Raw genomic sequence first — 15,998 nt, 5'->3', positions numbered from 1 at the left:
CAGGGAGGAGGACGTCCCTGCCATGCATAGTCCCATGGGATGTTGGCTATCAACAACAAGGCAACTCCTATGACTAATTGGCATTGGGACGCAAGCGTAGGTTTGATCACCCTGTCGCTGGCCACCTTTGGGGAGGGTGTATAGTGTGAAAGGCCGAAACACCCTATGAACCAAAGGAACACTACTGACGATGCGCTCCCCAAAGTTTTTTTTTTTTTATTTTTTTTTTTTTTTTTATACCAGGCTCACTGTTCATGAACTCTTGGAAGTGCTTGCACAAAGGATAATAACATCTCATCCTGTGTTCTTGAAATCATATTAACCTGTTGACCATTTCTTTACCCTTTAGTCCACCTTGAAACCTAACCATACCACCAAACCTGTCCCTAACTTCACCCGTATTTCTTCTTCTTCTTATTATTATTATTTTTAAATCCTCTGTTTTATTGTATGTTTGTTTTGACTACGAAAATGGCCCTAGTGATTTTATGTATGATTCATAAATAAATTATTTGAATTTAAGATCCCTTATTGTTACATTATTATCTTTACCACACAATACTTTGCATTGCTTAATGTATTGACCCACATTCATTTCTATACATGTATTAATTCATGATTATGATACAAAAGGACTAGAAGGAACAGGTCTAAAGACTATAAGGTCTATATTCCAAAGATGTATTATGGTTGTAAAAATTGAAAATATAATATTTTGGAGAAGAATATGTGTAAGGTACTATATCTTAAATTATATTTTGGAGTTTGTATAAAATAAATGTACAACAAAAGCAAAAAGAAAGACAAAACTATTTAAAGCTGCTCGATGGAAGCAATTTGAACATCTCTGGCACATGTCTAAAGCACTAGCTGGGCTGTGGCAAGCTCTTGTTTAGTTGTCATGTGTAAACTTGGTGACCTTTATGTGTGTTTTTCCCCTAGACAGCCCAGAGATTTAGCAGGTTTGATTATCACTCTCCTGCACACATAGTATCTCTGCTACTTCTGTATTGACTGGTTCTTCCAGTATTGACTGTCTGACCTTGATGTGAGAGAATAGACTGGACGCTTGGCTAGTTCGGCCATCACTTGTGTAAACTCCCATTTGGGATCTCAGAAAGCCAATAATCTCAGCTGCAGTTAGTGAAGAAAGAAATCAAATACTCCAATGAGTTTTAATGGTCAAAACAAGTGAGCCAAGATCTAATGCTAAAACACTAGAAGCTCCTTTAATCTGCAGAGAGCCGTTACTATTACATAACGCAGGACCCATGGTGAGGCTTATGCAATACCCGTTGCTTAACAATCTATCAGAGGTGCTGGAGGAACAAAAATAACTAATCAAAAATGTGTTAAATCATAACTTTAGCAACCCAGAAAATGCACAAATGGCTGAGTGAATTTGGTTTATTAAGGCTTAGTGTGATAATACTAAATGTTCGTTTTCAGGATTATACAGTTTTTTTTAAAACAGCGTCCTTTAGCCACACCTACATAGTAAAAAATGCTGGGTTGTTTCAACCCAATTTTGGGTAAAATATGGACAAACCCAAATGTTGGGTTAAAAATATAATGTAAAAATTTAACCCAACAGCTGGGTTTGTCCATATTTTACCCAAAATTGTGTTGAAACAACCCAGCATTTTTTAGAGTGTAATGAAATAAAAATGTCACAGAAATAGGGGAATTCAGCTACTTCCCTTTTTTTATAAATGTGGCATCTAAAATAAATGCTGGAGTTCCATTTGTTTCATTCACTATTCACTTTTAAGTTATATAATATAGTGAAATGAAATATAATATTTATAATGAATATGTTAAAGTATGATACAGTCAAATTTGGTTTAATCTTATGGTGGTGATGATGATAATGATGATTAAGATAGGCCTTCATCAGGGCTAAAGGTCTCCTGTGTCACGGTTGCAGTGTGACTTAATCGAAATTACAAGAATGATGCGTGACGCTGGATGAACAAATAGATCCTTTTAATAAACACCAGGAATAACAAAACACACTACACATTAATACTGATGATATCGAGCATTGAACAGAAAGAACTGAGTGCTTGAAAAGACCCACTGAAGTGCCTTGAAACGTGCAGTGTTATACAGGGCGCTTTCACACTTGGTTCGATTGCCTGTTCCTAACCCGAGTTCGATTCCTGCCCCTGCCCCTGCCCCTGCCCCTGCCCCTGCCCCTGCCCCTGCCCCTGCCCCTGCCTCCGGATTTTTTCAGATCGGATAGCTATCTGATTTATCAAAACGATTCCATTTACACCTGGTCACATAAATGTGTTTTCGCAAAACAGATTCAAATCCGATGTTCAATTGTCACACTATATGCAGATTTAACGGAGTTCACGTCACCGAAAGCAACAGTTATGAGCTGCATTATTGATCATCAGATAAAATTTCAAAACCAAAGACCACAATAAGAGAGAGCGGCAACAGCCCTGATAGGATCATTTTGTTTCTTTACTTTTAATGAAGATGATTGTGTGTTAAGCGTCTGAGACTTACTTTCACTTTGATTTGCGATAGATTTCACGTTGGCTTGATAAATAGATGCTCAGCTGCTCATCTGCGGTGATGCGTGCTGCAGTAGCGCCGTCGTATCTGACTATAACATGACATATAGCCTATAACACGCTCTCACACGTTTATTTTTTAGCATTTTTGGGAGGAGTAAAATTTACATATGTGGTTTCAACAACTAGATGCATTTACATTTGTCCAGTTTCGTCTGGAATGCGGCCCAGACCTCCTCCTGAAGTGGTTTGAGCGATCGGTTTCAAGTCCATCTCAAATTCACGATCGGATAGCTATCCAATCACAGAAAACGCATAAAGTGCCCAGGTGTAAACAGCCCCTTAGATTTAATATGAATGCAATCTAAATGCTTCTAAATGCAAATTTTGTCATTGTTTTGGAGCGCATTTGCTTATAGATAACAGTAAGGCTAATATATTCATACTAAAAACTCCAAAACATACATTTTTATTTCATGGGGACTTTAAACATACAGAAGGAATGATTAACGAAATAAGAAACAGGTGTGTAACTCAATCAGAAACCATTGCTGCGTCCCAATTCGCATACTATCTGTCCTAAATAGTATTCGAAACTACGTCCCAGTATGTTCATAGTATGTTGAAATCCAAAGACACCCGAATGGTCTACTTTTTCCGGTCAGAATCCAAAGTGCAGATCGATGCTATAGTATCCAGCTGCAGACCCGCAGCACCACCAGTTTCAGAACCCCAGCGCCAGAACCGGAAGCAAGGGGCGGAGCTTACGTTCTAACACCAGCGCCAGAACCGGAAGTGAGGTGCGGAGGCTTCAGTTTCCGGCGGATGGATTACCCCCTTGGTATAAAGGTGCTGCGGGTCTGCAGCTGGATATGTCTCGATCGATGTGCACTCAAACGGCTAATATTGCCCACAACCCATCGCGCGTTGGACTAGGTTTTGGTTAGAACTACAAATACGAGTGAAAAAACTACAGACATGGAGGATGTGCGAGTCCGGCGGTTATTTAGAGAGGTTTAGATAAAGGGGTTTGAGTGATTAATTATCAGTATCTAACCTGATGAAAATGAATTTATTCAATGTTGTCTACATTATATTGCATCTGCGTGAACTTTTGTAAAGATACGTTCAGCCATTATAACTTTTAAATGCATCATTACATTCAAATTGCAAACACATGAGGAGATTCTCCGCATGAAAGACCCGCAAATGGCAGATCAACGTAGGCTACTACTACATTTCTCTCCGAAACGGTAGGAAATTAAATTCGATTGAATGGAGGATTTTTGACAGGATGCACACGACAGATCTGTCCGTTAAAGATAACGAAGTAGTGTGTCCCAAAGCTTGCCTACTATTTTGCTACACACTCAAAAGTAAGTACTTTTTCTTCACAAAAAGAGTACATACTTTTAGGGCGCAGTAGAAGTAGGCAAATTGGGACGCAGCCCATGGCAAAAACTATGAATGAAGACTCAAGCAAATTCTGACAGGGAAAGCAATGCAAACTAAACTAAACAGAACATGACAATGAAACTATGAACTAGACAAGACATGTACATGAAACCCTGGAGTAAAAGGTGCTTTCTTCCACAACAGTAAATAGCAACAAAAACCACTACAGTACTTTCCCAAACACTGTAAAAACTGTAAAGTTTTCCTGGACAATGCAGTTATGAAGTGTGATGACAATTTGTGAATTAATAATCTGATTTAATCATTTGTAAAATGTTGCCAAGGATTTAAAAAATAATAATAATTATGAGATGAGCATCTCCGTTTCAAAATATATGTGATCAAAATATATGCTTATGAGTTTCAGTTTTGTTTTGGAGATTGGTTGTTTGGGCCGAGGCCAAATAAGGCAGACAGGCTGAACTACAAATAATTTCCCCTGATTTTTAGTGAATAGATTTGTTGGTAGATGTGCAAAGTTGTCCTATCCAGAGTGGTTCAATTAAAGGTTAAGGTTTGAGTTAATCAATGTGAATTAAAGATTAAAGGGATAGTTCACTTTATAATAAAAATTCTGTCATCATATACTCAACCTCAAGTTGTTTCAAACCTGTATGAATTTCTTTCTTCTGCTGAACACAAAGGAGAATCAGTAACCAAATAGTTAACTGGTCCCATTGACTTCCATAGTATTATTTTTTTCCTACTATGGAAGTCAATGGGACCAGTTAACTGTTTGGTTACTGAGATTCTTCAAAATATCTTCCTTCGTGTTCAGCAGAAGAAAGAAGTTCATACAGGTTTGAAACAACTTGAGGGTGAGTATATGATGACAGAATTTTCATTTTAAAGTGAACTATCCCTAGAAATGTGTTCATTATAAAAGGAGTGTGTCTCTTCAGAAGACTTGGATTAAACCACTTGATTGAATCACTTTCACAATCTCTTTATGAACTTTTTGAAGCATCAACGTTTTGGTTACACGGACTTTCAGGTTTCATTAAAAATATAAAAAAAAATATTTCAAAGAAAAATGAAAGTTTAATGGGTTTGGAATGGCATGACGGTGAGTAAATGATGACAGAATTATCATTTTTGAGTGAACTATCCCTTTACATATCGCTGTATCAAAAGTTGTTACGGCAGATAGACAATGAAGATGAGGGAGAGGTGGATCTAACTGCAACTTTTAAGTTTTATTCTCAAAACACAAAACAAAGATAATAATCCAGGCAAATATGAGCAAATGTAACAACTACATAACATAAAGATAATACCGACCTAAGGACTTAGGAAACTGAGAGCATATAAATACACAGGGAAACAAGATAATGAGCAACTCAACTAGAAACATGTGATGAATGTAATCAGTAGCAATGCTAGTATGTGAGATTAAAATAAGTGTGTCCCAAAGCATGTTGATAAAAGTATCCCAAAAGTCCTCAGATGGTCTATATTACCAGTATATTTTTGAGGTTTAGATAAAGGGGTTTGAGGGACTAATGATCAACATTTAACCTGGTAAAAAATAAATAAATAATGTTATCTGCAACAAAATTAACTTTTGTAATGATCCGTTAAGTCATTAACTTTTAAATGGATCATTATGCAAGAGTTCCCTGATCCAAAGACCCATGACTGACAGATCAACATGCTACTTCTATTCTCTCCAATAAGGTAGGAAATTAAATGAAAATAAATGTGGAGGATGTTAACTGTGTCAAGATGATTGACAGGCCAATGTACGGTGACCAAATGCACGTAAATATTTGACAGAGAGTCCGTTAAAGACACAATTTAATGATGTGATGGTTTGTCCTAAAGCGTGCATATATGCTACACCCTCAATAGTATGTATTTGTTATATACATACTTTTAGGGAGTAGTATAAGTAGTATAGGCGAATTTAAACGCAGCATGGGGAAATGATGAACAAAAGAAACAGGAACAGACCAAATGAAAAAAGGTGATACAAACTAAAAGTCCATAAAACAGAATGAAAACCTAACAAGGGACCCCAGTGTAGGGTACAAGGCAGTTATATATTTCAATTCCATGTTAACAGTGCATTATGTACATTCATAAGACAAAGATACCCTGTCAAAGTCAGAGAATTCTACGATAATAACAAGTTGACTGTACATTATGCCAATACAAATTCAAAAGGTTCTTGGAGATCATTACCATATTGCAAAACATAACAAGAAAATATATATATTTCTGTGTTCACAGGTCAAATGCAAGTTACAGACTGAAACACAGAATTGATTTAAAGGACCTGTGGGTGTGCAGCTTTGAAAATGAAGATGAGGAGGCAGAAGACGAAGAGACAGGTGTTGATCTAAGGATTTCCATCGTATTGGCTTGGTCTGTCTCTCTGTGCCTGGTGTCCTTCCGGTGAGGTTTTTGTAAATTATTTTATATTGGAAAAAAAAAAGTGCTTTGGGGGACTAAGCTCTGCAAGAAAGATCTCCAGAAACAATTCTGAACACTCATGAGAACATGTTCACACGACCATGTAACAAAGAGCAAAGCATGTGGGTAGTCTGTGGGCATGTTGTCTGACGCTGGAACTAGGCTGCTAACCAAAACAATACGTAGTCAGGATGCTAATGCTGGTGTATGATAACATGTGCAGGGCAATTTCAGCAGGTGTATAAGGACGTTGCAGTCATTGTGAGATAATGAGTAGGTGTTTTTCAAAGCTTCATTTGAAAGTGGGGTATGTAGGTGTTCTCACAGGTGTTAGGAGTTGGTTGCACCATTTAGGAGTAGGCCTAAGTCTACTTGAACAAGTAGAAACCCTTAATGTAATAGAATCGGCAACCAGGAATTGTCTTCTTATAGAGGAAGATGTAGAACAGGGTTTCTCAAACTCGGCCCTGGAGGGCCACTGTCCTGCACTGTTTGATCAGTGTTGGAGCTAAACTCTGCAGGACAGTGGCCCTCCAGGACCGAGTTTGAGGAACCCTGATGTAGAGAGTATGTCATAATATTGCATTTACTTGTGGTGTTCAGCATGAACATGTGGTTTTTGACACAAGACATTAAATGGAAGTCAGTGAGTATCTGCCACCAGCATCAAAGGTCAGTTAGTATAACAGGAATAGTGAAGTTCAGTTGAGGTTTAGTCACATGTTTTGAAAACCAATAGAGTTATTCCAATTATAAGCCTACCGCAACACTTAATGGAAATCAAGGCAATGAGAGGGAAGAGAGTGAAGAACTTTATGATGATCAATGATGGGTACTAACTGTATTGAATGTGCAATTGTAGTTTATTTCAAATCATTCATTTTTAATAATCTTTGGTTACACTTTATTTTAAAGTGACGTCATAGTTACATTGTACTTATTCAAATAATAACCGAGTAAAGGCATTAATATGTAACTATGTCACCTTAAAATAAAGTGTTCCATAATATGTTGTCATAGACATGTAGGTGCAACGGTACTTATAGTAATGGACCATCAAAATAAAGTAAAACGGCTTGTCAGCATATTCAGTAACCATATTTTAAAGAAGTAAATATAAAATTACATACTAAGATGTACTGAAGTCCTATTTAACAAAAACACTCAAAAGTTCAGCTAACTGCATTTAATATAAATGTTGTCTTTAATAAATTTTCATTTAACTGCAGTTAACATGCAACTAAGGGCCAGATTTACTAAAGGTTTGCACTAGAGCAAATCCTCTTTTGGAGTTTAAAAATACTGTCAGGATTTACTAAAGACACGCATTGAAAAATGTGCGCTGAAAAGGCAGATTTATTTTTGTGTCTGATATTATTGCATATGCATTTATAGGAGCTTCCTTTCCAGATGAAAAATTTATGGGAGGAGAGTATATACATAAATCCTACAATGTGATTAACGGAGGTTTGAGGTAGACAATTTACTAGTACTTGCACCCATGGTGGACTAAAGGGATGTTCACCAAAAAATGTTGTTCCAAATCTTTATGAGTTTCTTTCTTCTGTTGAACACAAAGGAAGATATTTTGAAGAATGTTGGTAATCAAACAGTTGCTGGTCCCCATGGACTAGTATTATTTTTTTTCCATACAATGGAAGTCAATGGGGCCCATCAACTGCTATACACGTTCTTCAAAATATCCTCCTTTGTGTTCAGCAGAAGAAATACATTTATTGAATGTTTGTATAAAATCAATATATCACATTTGCAGTCGAGCTCATATGAAAACAGCTCTCTTGCTCTTGTGATATTGCTTGACTCTTTCCCCGCCATTGGTGGAAATTTCTGTCATTTATGAGAAAATTATTTACCGCTATTGATGGAAATTTCCGGCTTTCCGTGTTTTCACTCTTATACGGTAGGGGGTGCTATGACACATCTTCTAAAAGAGTACAGAATCTTCAGATTAAAAGACATGGGAAGAAGAAGCAGAAACAAGCGATAGCATATGTAGTATATGTAAAACATTAAACAGCATACAAAAACACAGCTTTTCTCAGCTTTTTACTCAAAAAGTTGCTTTTTTATGAAATTTGCACACATTTAAGTGTTGATAAAAAATGCATTAACTCGATTTGGTAGCGATCACATGGTTATCTAAATAACTCAGCTGATCGGTTGCTGTTGCATCAGCAGCCAATGAGCTGCTGCTCAACATTCAAACAAACACCAGTAGTTTTGCTGTTTCAGAACTGTTTCAGAAGTGTTGCTGTTTCTGCAGCACGCTTTCAGAAACCCTCCACCTTCCCCAGCTCCACCTGTATAGATCTGCTACAGGGGTTATTTCATGTTTATTACATGCAGCAGCAGCATGTCTTGAATGTATGGATGTATTGGCAGTAGCAAGTCTCTGTACTTGCTCTGCAGCAGCAGCAACGTAGCAGATCTATTCTGCCAAGACCGAATACATTAACATTGCCATATCAATTACCATGCCAATCTCTCAGAGAGAGTTGCCATGACAGAAATTATGTTGACAAATAAATCAGACAATGCACTGGTAATTTAGTGATATCCCCGCAGTTGTATTTTTGACTACATGGTCTTAAAACAAAACCCTGAATCCTCTTAAGCCCCTTTCATACAGCGCGTTGATCCTGGGAAAATGCCACAGTGCCTTCTGTGTGAACGCAAACACGTCCCGGGATTGATGCCGGGATCGATCCCGGGTTGGGGACCTAGTCTGAGACCAAGACAAGATCAAGACCCTCAAAAAATTAGTCTTGGGTACTACACTTCTGAGAAATCACACTGGGGTCTGTGACAGTTCACCTGTGTGAAAAGAAAAAAAAAAGAAACAATTTCAAGGCACATTCAGTAGCTAAATCTTGCATAACTTTGTAAAATGGCTAAATTGCATGTAACATTTTTAAATACTATATTTTACTGTGAATAACAAAATGTTAGGGTTATAAAACACAGTGGATAATTCAGCTTTGAATGTGTATCTCACATTTATGCACCTAAACCATGTCTAAAACAAGATGTGAGAAAGGCAGAACTTAAAAGTAAGATGTTAGTCATCTTTTCTGCAGAAACCATCTATACTTCACACTATTCTAAAAATATAAACGATTACACACATTTCACAGTCTCCCTACATACACGTTTTATTAGGCCTAATCTAACTTTCGAAAATGAACTGCAAGAAGTCGTACAGACAAACTTTCCACTTGTCGCCCTAGCCACACTGAAATGAGGAAGTGGTAGCTGTCGCTGTGATGCTGCTTCCTGTCCTCATGACTCACTGAGACTTTCCTGCCCTTTCTGTTGTAAAGAGGTCGAGCGTGTGTGGCCTCTTCACATTCACAACATAATCACGCGCTACGCTCTCTGTGGATTACTATCTCACACCATGCTGTTCTCTCACTTGCAGTCTGCCTGAGCTAAAGGATCACTGGTTGGAAACTCTACACAGGTGAGGTGTCATTTTGTACATATCATAAATGCAAAAGGGGAACATAATAAATTATGAAATTCAAGGTTAACTCGATTTGTTATGCTAAAAAGTGGATTTAGACTTATGAACCCCACCGTCAATGCAAATCTCTCCAGTTACGCAGAATTCTATTAGTATGTTTATCGGTGGTGAACTTCTTGCTGTTAAGTCACTATATGTGTGGCGCATAACAGATAATGTTGCAATTTCAAATGCCATTGCAGGAAAACTGCAGAGGCAAGATCGAGTGCAGGCAGCACTTCCCCACCGCCCAGCGTCCTCATGAAGGTGCTGAGTGGCAATACCACGGTATGCGTTCTTCTGTCACTGATTCATAAACATTAGTGATCAGATTCCCAAGGGTCAAACTGCATAAATGCTTGGAATGGGATATGTTTCTTCTATGCCTTTTATCTCCGATGTAAGTCCTCAGATTTGGTTTGTGTATGGAAATACCTTTGGGTCTTGCCGTACAGATAATCAACTGACTTTTATTTTGCTGTTTTTCTCTGTCTTACAGAATAAAACTCTAAGTGGAGTTGGGATGGAATCTGGCGTAGAGTTGCCTTTTGATGTGAGCACTCATTTTTTTCTTGTATTCACCAATTCACAGTAGATTTTAACCTTTGGGAAACACATTCTTTCTAAGCAAGTTACTTTCAATGAGACTTAAAAATGACTACAGCAACAAAATAAGCATTGCTAAAAATTAATGAAAAAATATATTGTAGTTTTGACAGTTGCATGTGTGTAATTTGAAGTCACACCCTAATACTCATGCGCTCATGACAAACATGTGCCTGTTCCCAGGGCAACGGCAAAATCTCCACCCTCCCAAAGCAGTTTCATAACCAGGAGGCACATTCACAGCAGCCTATTGGTGAGTTTGAACTAGTCAAAATGGCTGTTCGAAACCACATGTTTGTTTAGGTGCCCGCCAGAAACAAAAAAACTGTGAAACTGAGTGTGTGTGAAAATAAAAGTGTAAGAAAACAAAGGTGTGAAAAACAAAGTTTGAAGACATCACTGCTTTACTCTTGTAGTAAACATCTTAGATAAACTGTTGTTCAATTTGAAGTAATGCTTATATTGTATTATTCTTTTTTGACCTGAACAGAGAATGGAGGCAAAAGGAACTTTTTCCCATTTAAGCTGAAGAGAAGCTCTCCAAACCCAAGCGTTCCTGCTCATCCTGAGTCCAATGCCAAGAACTTGCTGTTTGGACGACATCTACAAGATGACACCGCACTTCCAAAACCAATTACTGTATGTCAGTGTATTATATTGATGCATTATTATCTTATGATTTGTTGTCTAAGAACAATTAAATAGCAATCTGTCTTCAAAAATATCACACCAGATGCAACCAGTAGAACACTTGATGTTTATTTTGACAGGCATCGTGTAATTTCTTGCTAACCTTATCCATACCTCAGTCAAAAACTTTTGAGATAATTCTGATTGGAGACAATAAACAACAGCAGTTTTAAAAGTTTTTACAGAATCAGTCAAACCCCTTGCCAAAAAGACGGAGGAAACTGATGGTATGCAAAAAAGTAAAGTGGCCTTGTGTCATAGAAAAATCGTTTCAAGTGATTACATTTTGATGACAGATTATGAAGACATTCATTTTGTGTTTGTTTTCTTTGGAATAACATGCACTGATGAATCATACATGCACCAGAAAGAAGAGTAAATATGGCACATTTTTGACTCCAGGATCAATTTCATGTTAACTTCAGCCTTTAAAGTCGGTATAAGATTTATATTCCTCAAGCTTCTCATGTTTTTGACCCTCCAACAGGAAACACTCATGTTGCTGTTCAGGAAGGGTCCAAATACTGAGGGTGTTTTCAGAGTCCCATGCAACAGCAAAAACCTGAATGCCCTCAGAGATCAGCTGAACTCTGGGGCCGAGGTAGACATGGAAGCCTTGCCTGTGACACTCTTGGTTGGATTGTTGAAGGTGAATAATACACTGTTTGCGTTAGGCCCAGCATTTGCCTGTGTGTGTCTCTTATCAACATCCCTTCTATGTCTGAGGTGTCTGTTGAGTCAAAGTCATTTCTTTAATTATAATGTACTGACAGATTTACCTGAGGGAACTCCCTGGAGGCCTCCTTGTATTTGAGCACTATGAAAGCTGGATCAGTGCTCTGGAGAAAGAGAAGGCAGAGGATGCTCAAAGTGAGCTGAGAAGGTGAGTCGGACTCTCTCTTGTGACCTAGCTGTAAACTCACTGTAGTTTCAGGGTGGATGGTAGAGAGAAACTGTGAGCAGATGTGTGGGCAGTTTAAAAAAAAGTCCCTGGTACAGATGTGATGATAGAAACAGAACTTTTCTGTGGGCTTTCTATGTACTCTTCAGAGATTTGAAAATAGGGAAATTGGAAGCTGAAGTCTGGCCACAAAATGTCAGAAAGGTGGTTCTGTTTTTGTCCTTCTTCCCTCATCAAAATTAAAATGGGAGGAGTGGTTAATAGAAAAAGGACCTAACTGTTTTTTTTCTTCTCTGTTGTTCTCTACTCTCAGAATGGCCGAGAAGTTGCCCAAAGCAAACAGTCTTCTCCTCCAGCACCTGCTGTGCCTGTTTCACCACATCAGTCAGCATTCAGAAACCAACAAAATGGATGCCAAGAACCTGGCAGTGTGCATTGCTCCAACCTTGCTGTATTGTGACAGCCAGTCCCTAGACAGGGATGATGTAGAAAAGGTCAGACACTTGGCTAGAGTTTTTTTTTTCCTTCCTTTTTTTAAACGAAACTTCTAAATAATCTATTATATCATGAAATGGTTTCTTGGAGTCTGCCTTGGTGTTGGTGCTGCCCTGCTTATATCTCTAAACATAGAACTTAGCTTATTCTGGATCGTGTCTGAGCAAGAATATGCCAAAAGTCTCCTCAATGTTTTCTTTTTTCATGATCCACCTCTGCAGTCTCGAGTTGACTAATCTGTTGATTTAAGATCAAAACTTGGCACTGTCATATGCATAGTGCGGTTTAGATGCATAAGAAACCACAGCACCAAAAGCACTGCAACACTGAGTTGCACACAAAACACAACACATTATATTAAAGAGACATCATTATTTTTATTTTGTTTTTTAGGTCACAAGACTTATCCAGTTCCTAATTGAAAATTGCTCTGAGGTATTTGGACATACTATCCTGATGCGTTTGGGGGATTTAGAGGAACAGGACTCCATGGACAAGTCAGGTAAATAAATATTAACTATTTACAAAAGAACTGGAATATAATTCCTAAATATACTTTAAGATCTATGCACCATTGATAAGCCCTGTCTGATTTGACATGAGGCCATTTTATCCCATATTACAATAAGTCATATTATGGCATTTATTCAAACTCAATAAATAATATCCAACCTATCACAAGCTCAATTTATGATTTTGAGGTTGACCACAACCTCAAGTCTCAACAGAATGTTCACCAAACTAAGCATGGTATTAATTTGCATTTAGAAATAGGCCTTAAATCTGATGTTTCTTATGAATTGCATCACATCAATCCCTATTAGAAAATCCAGCTTAAGCTAGTAGCTGTGTTTTGGAACATGGTAGCTAGTTTTTAGCTGATCTAAACTGGTCCAAGCTGGCCAGCGTTTGCAAGTTGATCAGCTACTATGTTCCAAATATCAGCTTGAACATCTAGAGACGGTATGAGTCAACCTCATTGGTAGAGCAAATGTTGGGCTGTCTGGTATGCTCGAACGAACAGAGAATTGTTTTGATAGCTTGACAGAGCCACACATACCTTTAAAATTGATTTATTCTCAACAGATTCAGCCTCCTTGATGTCCCCCGATATATCCTTCGATGTCCACCAGCATGACTCAGCGTATGACAGCACAGATCCTGATGTTGATTGTGACTGCATGGAAGTTGAGAGCCAGACTCAAGAGGACAACATGATGCCACGTGGGAGCCAAGGCCTAAGCAAGATAGGACGCTCTGACATTCAGTCTTGTTCCTCTGACGCTATATTCGACGCTTTCACAATCAATCGCCGATGCTCTGAGCCCTCCATTTTTCCTTCTGCCTCCATAACGGGTTTAAGAGAACTTGCCCGCAGCCATGATGATTTTTCGACAGAGAAGGAAGACTTTGACAGCCATCCACTCAAGAAGCAGAACTCAGATGACTCCTTCTTGCATCCTCACCGCTGTGAGAACAGAAGATCCGACATGTGTCTCAAGAAAGTGATTGGGAGTTTGAACATGCCCATCAGTGTGTCTTCTCCAACATCTAAGGCTGGTTCCTGCCCATCGTTTTGTTCCACAGATAGTAGCTCCTCAACTCTCTCAGAGCAATCAATAACCACCTCACCACTGCCATCCCCTGCAAGCCCTCGCAAAAGCCAGTCTACTAGGCATTCATCCTTTATGAGTAAGTCTAGACAAAACCAAGGAGACGTTGAAGTAAACCGACGATCCATCTCAATGAGGGCCAAAAGCATTGGAAACTTTACATTTAACAGAGGCAGTGTGAAAAAAGGGGAATCTCAGAAGGAAGTTGCCTTCCCTTGTGAAACGCTCCAAGAGGACTCACAAAATGAGACAGAGAACAGTGATGAGCTTGTCCGGCGTCGACGGCCTCTCTCTGCCATTGAAGTCTTCCAACAGGTGGATAGTCGTATGCCATGCAGCCCCCCATCCTATGAGCAGGCGCTGCAGACCGGAGCACAACCGGCCCCTCCACAGTACAGGGCCATGACAGTCCAACACGCCAGAGAGCTGGGCAGGAAATCTCGCCCCATTTCTATGAACGACTACCTATTGGACATTTACAAAGTTAACGAACCAACAGAATGCATAGAGACATTCACAGAAAGTGTTCAATCTGTAGAACCACAGTCGGTTTCGTTCCGGCAGAGGGCAATGTCCGAGTCGGTATCCCAGACAAGGAACGACAAAGTGTCCCGAAGGTGTAGTCAGCCTGTATTTGAGGAGTTCTCCTATGCTAAGGAATCTTATGTTTGAGTGTTTCTTACTTCATTGTAAAACTGAATTCCTGCTAAGATTTAAAGGTGAAGTGTGTGATTTGTGTGCCACTAGTATCACCTTGTTTTCAAACAGGTTTCCCAAACACTCCTCCCATCGGTCAGATAGCCCTGCCCCATACTCACATCATTGGTTGATCCACTGTTGCCATGTTGGCCTGGTCAGCATAATCAACCAAGCAGAGCAATGTTTTGATAGTGCCACAATGTAAACACTTTTCTGGTAAACCAAGCCATAAAATGGCTTCCTTATAGCTGACTCAAAAGTTAAGTTGGGATAGGAGAACATATTTTAACATTGAAAAATTGTACACTTCAGCTTTAAAATAACCTGCAACTCTTAAGCTCAACTGTTTGACTTAGTGACACATAGTGTTACAGTGATTTATATGCTAATATTGAATCACTTTAAACTCTTGCCAGTATGAAGCTATGTAAATAAACATTTACACCAATTAAATTGTATAATATAATAAATAGTGTATGTTGGTAACAGAATAATTTTGATGTAGTGCCAATGTACAGCTGTAAAATACAATATTTCTGTAATATTGCTACTTTTTATTTCACTACAATAAAGAATCTTAGAGGCCACATCATTTGAACTCATTTCTGACCGTCTCGAAAAGCTGTTAAGTCTTAAGGTTATTTCACCTTATGAGCACTGGGTTTTTGGGTAACATTATTTGCTTACCGTCATGTTGTTCCAAAATAATGAAATACTGGTTGCTCTTTTCCTCACAAGCATATGAATGGTACCGTAATTAGAGATTTCCAGCTTTATAAAATGAGAACATCTATTTTTGTCTTTGTCATTTGTTTGTTTGTCATTTTGCAGATTAATTGTATTAAAAAGAGTTGCCTGGATAAAAATTCTAAAATTCATCTTTAGTGTTCCACAAGAATAAAATCATGCTTGTGTTTGGAATGACATGAGATTGAGTAAATGATGACATCATTTTCATTTTTAGGTGAAATAATCTTTATAATCTTTGTTCCTTTGGGATACCAACAAAAAACATTAAAAGAGGTTATGAGGAACTTACAGAAACCATGCTTTCATACCTATGGCATTTTGAA

The 15,998-nt window shown here is 38.4% G+C and overlaps 1 protein-coding gene across 1 annotated transcript in view; it reads left to right on the top strand.

The window, feature by feature from the left end:
* The window catches only part of tagapb (T cell activation RhoGTPase activating protein b), a 30,360-nt gene extending 14,848 nt beyond the window's left edge, over window positions 1-15,512 (top strand). Inside the window, exons 4-14 of the mRNA XM_079639292.1 lie at window positions 6,216-6,380; window positions 9,838-9,879; window positions 10,125-10,209; window positions 10,421-10,474; window positions 10,711-10,780; window positions 11,018-11,166; window positions 11,705-11,866; window positions 11,991-12,100; window positions 12,432-12,612; window positions 13,007-13,115; window positions 13,700-15,512. Of these exons, the coding sequence (XP_079495418.1) occupies window positions 6,216-6,380; window positions 9,838-9,879; window positions 10,125-10,209; window positions 10,421-10,474; window positions 10,711-10,780; window positions 11,018-11,166; window positions 11,705-11,866; window positions 11,991-12,100; window positions 12,432-12,612; window positions 13,007-13,115; window positions 13,700-14,898 (2,326 nt within the window). The 3' untranslated portion in view covers window positions 14,899-15,512. The remainder of the gene's footprint in view (window positions 1-6,215; window positions 6,381-9,837; window positions 9,880-10,124; window positions 10,210-10,420; window positions 10,475-10,710; window positions 10,781-11,017; window positions 11,167-11,704; window positions 11,867-11,990; window positions 12,101-12,431; window positions 12,613-13,006; window positions 13,116-13,699) is intronic.
* Window positions 15,513-15,998: the final 486 nt, after the last annotated feature.

This window comes from Phoxinus phoxinus (genome assembly GCF_949152265.1).
Source record: "Phoxinus phoxinus genome assembly, chromosome: 16".
Classification (NCBI taxonomy): Eukaryota; Metazoa; Chordata; class Actinopteri; order Cypriniformes; family Leuciscidae; genus Phoxinus; species Phoxinus phoxinus.
This window is presented reverse-complemented; position numbering and strand designations above follow the sequence as displayed.